At 36.6% G+C, this 12,657-nt stretch overlaps 4 protein-coding genes across 4 annotated transcripts in view; 3 read left to right on the top strand and 1 right to left on the bottom strand.

Annotated features, from left to right (window-relative positions):
• Positions 1–2,132, bottom strand: part of LOC100639181 (serine/threonine-protein kinase Nek1-like) — a 6,063-nt gene extending 3,931 nt beyond the window's left edge. Inside the window, exons 1-8 of the mRNA XM_020006937.1 lie at positions 1,716–2,132; positions 1,574–1,615; positions 1,228–1,522; positions 718–772; positions 616–659; positions 413–569; positions 276–369; positions 84–229 (exon numbers count right to left, since the gene is read on the bottom strand). Coding sequence (XP_019862496.1) covers positions 84–229; positions 276–369; positions 413–569; positions 616–659; positions 718–772; positions 1,228–1,522; positions 1,574–1,615; positions 1,716–1,929 — 1,047 coding nt within the window. The 5' untranslated portion in view covers positions 1,930–2,132. The remainder of the gene's footprint in view (positions 1–83; positions 230–275; positions 370–412; positions 570–615; positions 660–717; positions 773–1,227; positions 1,523–1,573; positions 1,616–1,715) is intronic.
• Positions 2,133–2,235: 103 nt separating this feature from the next.
• On the top strand, positions 2,236–5,345 carry LOC100634302 (cyclin-I-like). The gene is made up of 7 exons (XM_003383519.3): positions 2,236–2,592; positions 2,799–2,945; positions 3,887–3,961; positions 4,210–4,359; positions 4,412–4,540; positions 4,606–4,701; positions 4,849–5,345. The coding sequence occupies exons 1-7, from the start codon at positions 2,422–2,424 to the stop codon at positions 5,140–5,142; spliced, it is 1,062 nt and encodes a 353-aa protein (XP_003383567.1). The 5' UTR covers positions 2,236–2,421; the 3' UTR covers positions 5,143–5,345.
• A 13-nt stretch (positions 5,346–5,358) lies between these two features.
• LOC105316498 (uncharacterized) lies at positions 5,359–12,651 on the top strand. The gene is made up of 12 exons (XM_020007382.1): positions 5,359–5,433; positions 5,516–5,778; positions 6,432–6,660; positions 8,109–8,268; positions 8,335–8,388; positions 8,585–8,699; positions 8,774–8,867; positions 9,035–9,180; positions 9,281–9,359; positions 9,572–11,653; positions 11,785–12,090; positions 12,164–12,651. Exons 1-12 carry the CDS (start codon positions 5,418–5,420, stop codon positions 12,253–12,255), a joined length of 3,636 nt encoding a protein of 1,211 aa, XP_019862941.1. The 5' UTR covers positions 5,359–5,417; the 3' UTR covers positions 12,256–12,651.
• Positions 5,670–12,657, top strand: part of LOC100638672 (CREB-binding protein-like) — a 31,904-nt gene continuing 24,916 nt past the window's right edge. Inside the window, exon 1 of the mRNA XM_020007374.1 lies at positions 5,670–5,748. Within this exon, the coding sequence (XP_019862933.1) occupies positions 5,722–5,748 (27 nt within the window). The 5' untranslated portion in view covers positions 5,670–5,721. The remainder of the gene's footprint in view (positions 5,749–12,657) is intronic.

Genomic DNA, 12,657 nt, shown 5'->3' with positions numbered 1-12,657 from the left:
CATACCATAATACATGTACACTATACAGGTACAAGTACATTTAGCATACTAATCACTATACAGGTGCATGTACATGTACGTACAGGTTTCTTTCCTCCTTCACTCATCCTTTGTTTCGGTTTCAGTACCACCCTCCTCCTTTCCTCGGCTGAGACACGCCTCTCATCAACCTTTTTATCTCCTCCCACTCCTCCTTGAGCTTTTAGGCCAATTTTAACCCCCTCAACAACTAAAATCAATTAAAAATTTTCACATTTCTTATTCATTAAAATTACTTTGAGGTGGCTCTTTCTTAAGTGGAAGGGGCTTAGGAACAGGCTCCGTCTTTTTCTTATGTAGTACAGTATGGCTGAACTCTTCTGCCGATACCTAAATGATCATAAAAGACAAAACAGAGGATTAAAAACCGAACCGTTTCTGAAAGCAATTTCCCGATTCTTTCTTGAATAAAAGGTAATCTTAAAATCGAATTAATAGACGGTCGATCCCTCGGGGCATTCTTGAGACAGGAATCAACAAGACTCCGAAGATTACGAGAGTACTGGGACGATAGAGGAGGATAAGAACCTCTAGAGAAACATAATAATTACTCAACCTCACCCTCTCTCTCTCTACCTCACTATCTTAACAATGAGATTACGCATGTTGCCAGCCTCAAACTAAGAACAAGAAAATTCAGAGTAGAGGAGGAAGAGAGAATGAAAGAGAGAAACTTACAGCATGTCTTAGAGTTGCCATTTCATAAAGTACACAACCAAGAGCCCAAATATCACTAAAATGAGTTTTAAATTTAAATATAAAAATAGTTTATGTACACATACAAATGTAGTATAATACTGTTACCAGTTTACCATACATAACATGAATAGTACATGTACTGTATATGTACATGTACATGTACATGTACATATATATGTACTGTATATGTATATATACATGTACCGTATTTCCTTAAAAAAAAAGCCCGGGCGTCTATTTCCTAAAATGGTATTTGGACCTCAAAAAATATATAAAAAATAAAAAAAACTTAGGCCCAGAGCGGGGTTCAAACCCGTGACCACATGGTTTTAACTTCTGGAACTTCTGGCATTATCCACTCGACTACTGAGTCACTCCTGGGCTAGTGTTGCGTATTTATAGCTAAATTGTATTGCTACCCCGGCGTTTATTCGAATGTGGCTTCTATTTAAAGATTCACAGTACATGTACACGTACATGTACATGTACCTCTTATTATTGTAAGGTCTGTTCTCACAGATCTCAGGTGACAGGTAATAAGGAGTTCCAATACAAGTCCTGGCCAGCTCCACTGTGCTATTCAACACACGAGCTATACCAAAATCACCGAGTTTGACCACGCCTCTCTTTGTAAGAAACACATTCTGGGACTTGATGTCTCTGTGGAGTATCTTTCTGTCGTGGACGTGTTTCAGGGCAAGACATAACTGGACAAACCAGTTTAGTATCTGGTCTTCAGGGAACAAACGACCTCTTTGAGCATTGATGTGTTTGTAGAGGTCACCTTTTGGGGGTGGGACAGAAGGTGTGGTCAGATATTAAGTGTTGGACTTACCTCCGTCGCAATAGTCCATTACAATATAAAGAGAACCAGTTTCTATAAATAGAAATAATAGTAATGTTACTAAAAATAGAATACATATATGTACATGTACATTATAAAATCCCCAAACCAAGAAGTACATGTACACATTTACCTTCAAATGAGTCTTTATATGATACAATATTCGGGTGTTTCATTTGTGAGAGAACCTTCACTTCTCTTCTCGCCTCCTCCCTCCCCCTCCTGTCCATCTTGCTCAGATTGATGACCTTTATCACGTACTGGCGGCCATCTTGACGACCTTTCACAAGCAACGCACGACCATACGACCCCTCACCTATCTTACGTATTCTAGTGTACTGATCCATTTTTTGTATAATTTTAATTTATGACTAATTAATGGCGTCCCAGTTCTCTTTCGGTCTCAGATAAAGTTTTTCCAGTTCCTTTTTTTCAGCAGCCTCCTTTCTTCTTAAAAATATCTTTTCTTTACCCTTTTCTTCCTTCAGTCTTTTTGGATGAGTTTCTTCTTGAACGCGGGAAAGTATGGAAAAATTTTGTTTGTTATTTGGATCACGTGAGCAAAAATTAAAATTAGTTATTAAATTGATTAATAAAGTTAATTAATTTTAAATAAATAAATAACCACGCCCACATCAACCACACCTCAACTCCACCCACGTGGTGCTCAATCCAGGAAGGAGACAACTTAGTTTTCTGTCTTCTCTGTTTCCCCTAATAACATTTCCAGTCCTACCAGAGAAAGAGAGAGATAATTAGAGCTATATATTTTTTCTCTCCTTGCTTCCTTCACCTTGCTTTCACTTTCATCCCAAGACGAGAAACAGAGAGAGAAAGAAATGGCGTCCCCTTCAACTCCTCCATCTCCCTCGCCTCGAGTAACGGACTGGGTCTCGCTGAGAAGGCAGTCAGAGCGTTCCATGGAAGGAGAACTACAGCAGCTTCGAGCTGTCCTCGAGACAGAGTCAAAGACATACACTTACAGCCAAGCTATCTACCACATAGAAGAGGTGAGACTGGCTTTATTGAATATCTTGACTTCCATCCCATTAACTCACTCAACACTGTATTGTATGTAGAACTGTAAATGTATGTGTACATGTATTTTAAGCACTGGCCATAGCAACCTTAACACACCTTAAAAGCAAGAGAGGGAGAGATCGGCAAACATGCTTGTAACATTTGATGTAACACGTATTAATATTTTTTCTCTTAGAATCCTCGAAGTTATAAATATGTAACAGCAAGAGACCGAGATGAACAGGTTTCATGGTTTCGGAATATTACCCACGATCTCTCCTTCTCAATCAGTGTGTTCTACCAGAGCACCCTACTACTGGACACATTCTTGTCAACTAAAAAGGTAAACAAGTTGATTGCTGTGGAGAATTGTGTCCGTGTGTATGTGTGTATCCGTTGAAATCCTATCAGGTTTCATTGTTGATCTCTTGACAAATTATTCGTTTATTATAAATATCAAACAAGTTAAAGGTTGGAATTTAATTTTATTATTAACTGGTACACAAACAGACACGTCATTGAAGACATTCCTAAGCTCCTTTGTGCTTCAATAAATTGATTGTTTGCAACCAAAATAATAGCTTCATTTGTACTCTTAGACCTGGAGGGAGTTTAGGAGACTTTTAGCCTCTCACCTTTGATCTAGATATCCTGAAATCATCCCATTTTTAGTTCAATTGGTCTTCCAAAATATATTTTTAGATCTAGCACTGCTCATTTGTCTTCTTCACAACACCATAATTACACACAACCAATCAAAGTCTCAACTTGATAATATGATAATTAGCATTCCTACTATTATACACTAGCGGTATTGTTAATAGAGTGTGATCCCATTGTGTACTGTATGATTGGTCTCTTTGATCATGACAGTGAGATATTTGTGCTATTCTTGCAATGGTGCTAGTTTGTGCATGCCTATGCCAAAACATTACCTTTATAAAGGAATGGGAGTTTGGCCTCACCTAGCACATAATCTTATAATGAATTACCGTTAAATGCTAAATTTGTAATTGAACTTCTTTTTGATGGTAATTGCAATGAAATTCTACTTATTTTGCTTTGAATAAGGGAACATTGGTAGCTTTTAATGGCAGTTGATTGTGGTAATAAAACACTTATTGAGTTAGAAAAGTTGGATCATCAATCTTAAGACTTATGCCAAGTCTATGCTGCTGGTATGATGCCCTGTATATTGTATGTATTCTTATTTATGTTTATGTGCTGATGTGTAGTGGTGAGCATGTTGTTAATGTTCTCAACTCCTTTTTCAATTCCTTTTAGACAAAGCGTGAGTTTTTGCAGACAATGGCTGCCTCTTGCTACTCAATAGCCACCAAATTAGTTGAAAGTTGTGATGTAAGTGAGAACACGCCATCTGTTTGTTTATGCTTCCCCCTCCTTCCTCTTCTCTGACCTCCTCTCTCTCCCTCTCTTTCACATCCTTTTTGTCACTTCCTTCTCTGATTATATTACTCCTCCTTATTCTCCCCCTCTCATTTTCATTTCTTTAATTTCATACCTTTTCCATTTGTTCTCTTTTGTTTTTCTTATCCCTCTTCCTCTCTCTTCTCTCTCTCATTTCTCCTCTCTTTTGTCCCATTTAGTCAGTGGTAGCATTATCACATAAACTAGTCAGTAAGTATTATTCAGGGTGTTCAGTCACTGATGTAGAAAAGATGGAAGCATTCTTAATCCAAACTCCAGACATAGCCTCAGCGAGGTCTCTTCACACAATACAGGACTATATCAAAAAAGTAGAAATATTCTGTTTAAAATTATTTTATTTTTGTATGTTTTAAAAAATAGTTTCACAGATTAGCCGAAAGAAGTGAGATGTTCTCCCTTCCTCAGTCTCTAACTCTTTCCTCTCATTTGTGTCACCTTTATAAGTGTGCCCAGCACGTTGTATGTAATCATGAGCTAATGAAATACAGGGTAAGAAGAATGAATATAACTACATAATTTTTTGATGACATTTATATTAATTTATTTTCCTACAGCCTTCAATGCTAGGATTAGCAATACTGGGTTGTCATTTAAAGCAGTTGAACTGCGATTGGTTATCAACACTACTCTACCTTGAAGAAATACTCCAGGTAATACAATATACTATTTAAAGTACTATTTATAGTATTCATATGCTATTTATAGTAACAATATGCTATTTATAGTAATGATATGCTATTTATTATAAGGCAGTATTACATCAATGCCTATTTTTAGTAACACAATCCTATTTATAGATAAGAGGTGGAGAGTTATCAATATGTTACGAGGCTGTAGCTGCTTATTTCCCGACATACTTTGCCTCTACACCTCTCCCAAGACTACCTTCCTCTCAATTGACTCCATCAAAACCTCCTCGTCTTCAAAAGTGGTGTGACTCCAGTGGTAGTCATGGTGACAACGACGATGATGAAGAAGATGATGGAACTCATAAAGAAGGCGTTATAAAAGAAAAGAAAGTGATTCGTAGGAAGAATAGGAGGAGATACCGCCCACCGACTAGCAGGACAATAAATGTGGCTATAGTTTAGAGGTGGAGCCTGTTACTAAATTTAGTTACAAGGGAAGAAATGTTACTATAAATAGAATTAATCTGAGCTGTACAATATTATCGTTATTACTGACATTCAAATGGCATATTTCAATTATTCATTATCACAAGTGCACAGACCACAACCACTCTTTCCCTCTATTTATCTCATTGATTATTCATTATCTTCTTTATTAATTTTAATTTTTAAAATCCCACCCTTTTTGTGGGAGGGGCTGGGCTAAGTTTAATAGTTTATACATGTAGAACTAGATAATGGCAGAAAGAAGTGGTAAGCTCTTTAAGCAATGTTGTTTGTTTAAACACAAAAAGCTGTGTGATTCTTCTCTTTTTTTATCCAAATGACTCGGTAGATAATCTAAAGGTCACTGTTCCTCTGTCATCAGTCACTGTTAGATCTCCCTCACCCACTCATCCCATTGCTAACAGTATTCATTCAAACCCAGTCTCTACTGCGATACGTACTTCAGGGGATGCCACTCCAGCTCTTCCCTCAATTAGCTCTTCTCCTTCTCACTCCTTCCCTCCCTCCTCCTCTCTGCCCCAGGCCAACGCCACCATGACAAACTCTCCGTATCAGATGAACATGTACCAACCTGCTGATGACACACAGCTGGTACCTATAATAATGATGATGAGAGCATGAGAGATGGGGTAACATAGAGAAGACTGCACTGGAAGAGGTGTGGCACACTCGTAGTTTTAATTAGAGCATAGGTTATTAGGGTTTAGGGCTTAGTGTTTATAATTTAGCCACACCTCTTCTGCAGTGCTGTATTACCGTATAGCGGGTTATTTTCGGTGGTTGAAAATTTCGACTGAAACCAGAAATGGCTTTAGAATAAAAATTCGTTGGTTTTATTTTCGACTAGACAAAAATAATTGATCTGATGTCTTCACTAGCATCTGTAGGACTGATAGCATTAGAAAGAGGTCCCCTGGTCCTGTAGGGGCTGGAAGAGATTCTTTAGAAGGTGAACACCGTTTTCAAGGCCATCCATGCTTGTTATCATGTTATTAATAATTTATTATGGTCACGCCTATCTTCAGAATTAATTTTCGTTCAGAATTAATAGCAACGAAACAGACGAAAATAAGCACCAGTCGAAAATTACCCGCTATACGGTATGTGATCTGAGAGATATTAGAGAGAAATTAATTATTTTCTTAAATTAATTTATGGTTTGATATTTAAAATTAGGAATTTGCTTAAATCAAACATAAATAATGCAACTAAACTTCACTTAAACCTTTTCTCCTCATTTCCAGCCTCAACTTCCAATTTTTGGTGGTCCTTTGCAGCCTTTCTATGATCCAAAGAAAAAGGAACTCATCCAACAGCAACTAGTACTCCTCCTTCATGCTTATCACTGTCAGAAGAGGGAGAGAGAGCACCAGGCAGATGACAGGTTCAGACCCTGTGCTCTGCCACACTGTAGGACAATGAAGAATGTTCTTAATCACATGACCAAGTGTCGAGCAGGGAGAAAATGTCAATGTAAATAAGTACATGATGCATGCTTGGATGTTAAAATTAACTACTGTATAGCTGGAAATTTTGAGATGCCAAACTTATATGCCGTGAATTTGGCAAATTTCCTCTTTGAAGAAATTTTTTGGAATAAAGTTTTACTAATATGGAAAAACAGCAAAAGCTTTTGCTCTCAAAATTTTCAGCTATTGTATTTATTTACCCTTAATTTGTGCGGAAGGCTGAATGAATTAATAATTGATCTTGAATTTTTATCACGTGTGCAGTTTAGCAGCTGCTAAGAAATGAACTTGATAATGTTTGTCTTCTTATACTTTTTGCCTTTGTATTGTATCTGCAGTGCTTTAGCATCTAAAATTTAATATTACCTATAGATAGAATTTAAGGAAATACTGGGGGACGGTGTAAATGGCATTTACCGTACTCGCCCCAATTAATGCACCTCTTGATAAATAATTACATGTCTCAGGTGGTACATTGTTTAGATACTACCTTAAGGTTACTTTTAAATGCAGGTACTATTAATTGCAAATTTTGCGTTTGGATTAAAAATCGCAATTATTAATACGCGCAATTATTAATAATGACATCATGATGCCATATAACTATTAGTAATAATTACTTAATTGCATTTTTTAATACCAGCAAAATCTACCTTGGGCTAAAATCGCAAAATTTAGTACCCGCAATTAAAAGTCACTCTAAGGTAATAGGAACAATTATTATGAAATGCTCCAGGAGGTGCTTGTTGGTGCTTAGCTAAGTACGCAATACACCTGTAACCAATGGGACTTTCTAATTACAATGCACCTCTCAAAAATAATTATCTTGACCAGGAGGTGGCGACGTGCACTCAATAGAAAGCCTGTTTTTATTGTGGAAGCCATGTAGAGGTGCAATAATTAAGAGGGTGCATTAATTGGGGGAGTATGGTACTTTCTATAGAGGATTTTAAGTTCAACCACCTAATAAGCCATCTTGTTCCTAAAGTGTATATTTATGCATAATTATACAATTGTACAATGTACTCACTGAGTGCTCATGCACACTGGTGGTTTTAAAGGGGGTGCGGGCATAGGCCCACCCTGTTGACAAAATTCCATTTAAAGCACTAGTCTTTTTTATTATGGATGCCTCCCAAGCCTTCCTTGACTGATTCTTTTCACTTTTCTTGTTTATATACTCCTCCCTTTGTTTCATTGACCTGGCACTGTCACTGCTCATCCATGCATGTATATGTGTATGCAGAATAGCATACACTATCTTACTATATAGCTAGAATCTTTCGTGGCCCAAAATTTTTGTGAATTTTGCGATTTACATACGGTTTGACATGGCCAAAAGGCAGAAAATTGTGAAAATTAAAATGACGAAATAGATTTTTGGATGGATTTGTAAAATTTTTGGGCCATGAAAATTTCTTGTTATATGGGATTTTCTATCTCTTTCTCTAGTTCGTCATTGTGCTTCTTCAGAACAATTGATTTGTCACTGGAATCACTGCAGACATCGAAAGTGTCCTGTATGCTTCCCTATAAAAAACACCAACCTAGCTAGTAATATACTTGGTCAGCTTCGAAGAAAATTTGGAATTAACCCAATGCCTCCTAACCAGTATGTATACTTGTGCTGTCTCACTCCTTTTTCTTCTTTTATTGTTTTTTAATTGTTTTTGTTTAGAGCATGGAATGCTGGAGTTAATTTAGACTTAAGGAATCACCTTATTAAAAAACTGTAAGTTGTTTCTCCGTTCACAAACAACTTCATAAATATTCATAAAAATTAGCACAATATAAATTAATGTGTATATCTATGCATAATTAAATATTGAATCACTGATGTGAGTGTGTGTAGGCGGGAATCATGAATCAAATTAAAGTGGCCTATTCCTCTTTCTCTTTTTCCCTTTATCTCCTTTTTTTCTCTTAAGGATTAAAGCAATTTATCCAGTTTCCTTTCAAAACAGTATTGACAGCAGAGTTAAGAGTGTATCCCAATATGCTGCAAAGCTTGAAAATATGATGTTCGAAAATGCAAGCAGTAGGGTGAGTTTTAATATTGGGTGTGGCTAATTTTAATTGATGTGTGTGGTTGATTTTGATTGAGCTTTGTTTTGTAGGAGGATTATTATCAAAAGCTAGCAGAAAAGATTTTTTATGTTAGAAAAGGACTGGATGTGGATGCAAATAATCTGAAGGACAAGATAGGAATGGGTAAAATAGATGAGGGGGAGAGAGAATACAGATAGAGGACAATGTGTACATGTATCAGGCCAGCCAAATAATATTTATACACATAATTAAATATTATTACTTGCAGAATATTCTACCAGGCATGTGCATCTACTGTTCATTAATTTCTCTTATTTTCTTCCTCTCAGAATATCTCCCATTTCCACCACCTCTCTCTGTGAATCACGTTTTACAAGAACTCAAATCCTCTATCCTTCAGTCACAAATGGGAGGTAATTTCTGTAATAATTGTGAAACTAGTATCAAGTTTAGGTGGCATTGTAAAGAATGTAAGGTAAGAATTTGTCCTTATAGTATATGTACACACGCATGTACATAGCTACATTTACATGTACTTGTATGTAAGTCTTATTGGTTATGTAATTTTTTGTTAGGATTATAATCTCTGCTCCACCTGTTATCATAAGATTGATCATGAGCATCCAATGGAAAAACTATTTCCTATCTCAAGTGGTAATAATCATAGCATTGCAATTTAAAATTTTGAGGAATGCTTCCACCTGTCAAAGCATACAGTATATGATTAGTAGTTAATTATTTTAGTCAATTTTTATTACTTGTGGATTTGCAATTGCATAGGCAATTAATTATTACCACAATGATAATTTTATGTACCTTTAATTGTTACCTTTTTCAAATTAGAATTTTATTTTGATTGTGTTTAGGAATTGTGGATAAGTGGCTAAAAGAAGGTAGTGTTGAGCTAACTGTTACTCGTGTTAACATGCATGGACCTCCTGGAGCTGGAAAGACCTGTGCACAACACCTTCTGTTGAATGAAGGCCCACCTACTGAGTGTGTCACTGACAGTACACCAATCGCTCGTCCGGCTGTTAGAGCTACAAGAATATCTGCTGACAATTTGAAATGGGAGAAAGTTACTAGAACTGGTTTACTTGAAAGACTGGCTTCTGATTTAAATGTGGCAGTTGCGTCTCAGTATGAAGAACATACTGGAACTACTTCACCTTTACAACAACACAGTGATCCTTCTGCTTCTATCATTAATTCTGCTTCTATAGAAATAAATGAAAGTATTGTTTCAGATAATGAAGCAAGCTCGATATCAAATGAGGCTAATAATGATGAAACTGAAACTGTTATTCAAGAAATTTTAGACAAAATCCAACAATCAGGAGTTCAGTTAAGTGGCCATTGGTTGTATGTTATTGATTCTGGAGGTCAGCCAGCGTACCAGGAGCTGTTACCATTGTTCATTAGAACAGCTTCTCTCAATATCATCACTCTTGATCTCTCCAAACCTCTCGATAGAAAGCTCGATTTTCAATACAGAATTGGTAGAGAGACATTCTCGTGTGGTTTAAATTTAAAGTATTCAAATCGGGAATTCTTTCAGTCTGCAGTTTCTTCTGGAGCCATTCTAAAACCAATTGATGTCCCTCATGTCCTTGAAACGCCTTCACATCCAATGCATTTTGTATTAGGAACGCATTATGATCTCATAAGTCAAGATAGCCTCAAAAAAATTGATGAAGAGTTAATGTCTTCATTAAAGCCTGACGTACAAAATTATGTTGTCCCCAATAAACGTGGAGAGTCTATTGTGTTTCCTGTTAATACTCTAATCCCTGAAGATAAAGAAAGAACAGCAGCAGGACAAAAACTGTGTCAATCAATAGCAAATTGTGGAGGCACTTCTCTTAAAATGCACATGCCAATTCGCTGGTTTGCATTTGAGCTTTGGTTGCAAAAGGTAGCAGAAAAGGAAAGCCGCAATGTTCTTATAATAGATGAAGTTATATCTGCTGGTACAAGGTTTAAAATGAGTGAGAATGATACTAAGGATGCCTTACAGTATCTTCATAATGTCACTATTGTCCTGTATTTTCCTGATATCTTGCCGGAGTTAGTTTTCGTTGATCCTCAGCCTATTCTTGAGATTTTGTCACGTTTATTGGCTCTGACTTATGTTGAGAGAAGTGCACTGCACCTAATTACCAATCCAGTACCTTTAGATGAAGATATTGACAAGCTTCATAATTTTGGCTTCTTCCAGGAGAAGCTCTTGGATCACTTAAAATCAGATGTGGAGCTTTTCTTTCCACCTCATTTTGTGCCATCTCATTTAATTGGCCTTCTCATTCATCTTCGTGTCATCACCAAAGGAAGAGAAGGAGATTATTTTTTTCCTTGTGCCTTGCGGCCATACACTAATTTATCTGTATCTCAAACAGAAACCAAGCCTCTCCTTATAATCTGGCAAGATAAACATGGTCATTATGGTGTCAATTCTCTTCCAGTTCCGCAAGGAATGTTTCCCTTACTCATCACTCACCTCCTTAATCAGAATGATCACTCTTTTAGCATTGAATTTCCTCCATTAAAGCCACAGTACTACAAGTATCGTGATGCATTGTCTCTCTGGATCAAAATTAGAAGGAAACGTTACACACTTCACATAATCAATCGCTACACCCATATTGAGGTTTATTTTGTTGGATCAGTTGAGAAAGCAAAAGAGAATTGCCCGTATATTCGTGAAGTAGTCATGACAGCTGTCAATCAAAGTGCTGATGCCATCAATGTGAAGCGCAATCACATTAATGCATTCCACTGTCCTAATAAGGAAAGGAACTGTTACTGTGTTGTAGAGGAAGACTATTTGGTAAATTGTACTTTATGTGCTACATCAGCTGATATAAGTGAAGATGATGAGAGCTACTGGTGCTGGTTTCATTTAAAAGACTGTGGTTTAACAGACTGTACTCCTGAGGCACTAATACAAGGTAAATCAAAGTCCTTATCAATAGTTTAATTGAATTGAGCTCAAATCAACTGTGTGGTTTTAAAATAAAATATTTTTTTTAATTTTGCACCAATTTGACTCAATAATTAATCATTTTGTCTATTAATATAGTTTTGCAATCTCCACTAGCAGTTGAACTTGATATAAGTGATTTGGATCAGATCTTAACTTATATGAAAGAGGGTCATTTTCCTAATGAGTGCTGGTTTGATCTTGGTCTTAAATTAGGATTATATCATGGTACATTGAAAGATATACGTTTAAATTTCTCTAAAGAAGGAAGCCATGTGTGCCTTCGGGAATGTCTAGCTAGATGGTTAGAAAGAGCTGATGGTGTAGATAGAAAAGGAGGAGCAAACTGGACCACACTAGTTAATTGCCTTGAAGAATATGATAAAAATTCAGCTGAACGCATCAGTAAGACACATATCAGTGAATGTACTGTATATGATATAGAAATGTACACACTATCATATTTTTTAAAATTTAGGATGTAAGAGATTAAGAGAGGCTGCTGATCAATCATTGACTGATCCGGAATTATGTCCAACTAGCAGTAAGAAGAGTAAAAGTTCCTGTTAAGTTGTTATTAGTCTGGCCCCGCCTCTTCGTTGCGCGGGGGTGGCGTAGAAGAGTCTGGTGACACTGCTACAGAATTTGTTGCAGAAAGGAATGCAATAATTAGTAGTTATTAAAGTTATTAAAACATTCTGTCACATGATAACTTTCTTTTTGAGGCTTTTCTTGACAAGTAAGCCTTCTTGGATGAGGAGAGAGGCAGTAGTAAAATGCAAGAAGGAATCTATCAAAGTTCTAGTTGATTCAAGGACAATATTATGCGGAAGTGAAAACAGAAAATCCGTCTACTTTTCAGCCAAGTTTAACACGAGAATTCTTCATATTCTTCTCTTACTTCCTCTACAGTTAGCCTCTGTTCCCTTGCTAGCATTTATCGTATCTACAGCAGGTTTGTCAGTCATACTT

This window comes from Amphimedon queenslandica, unplaced genomic scaffold (assembly GCF_000090795.2).
Source record: "Amphimedon queenslandica unplaced genomic scaffold, v1.1 AMPQUscaffold_13509, whole genome shotgun sequence".
Lineage (NCBI taxonomy): Eukaryota > Metazoa > Porifera > Demospongiae > Haplosclerida > Niphatidae > Amphimedon > Amphimedon queenslandica.
This window is presented reverse-complemented; position numbering and strand designations above follow the sequence as displayed.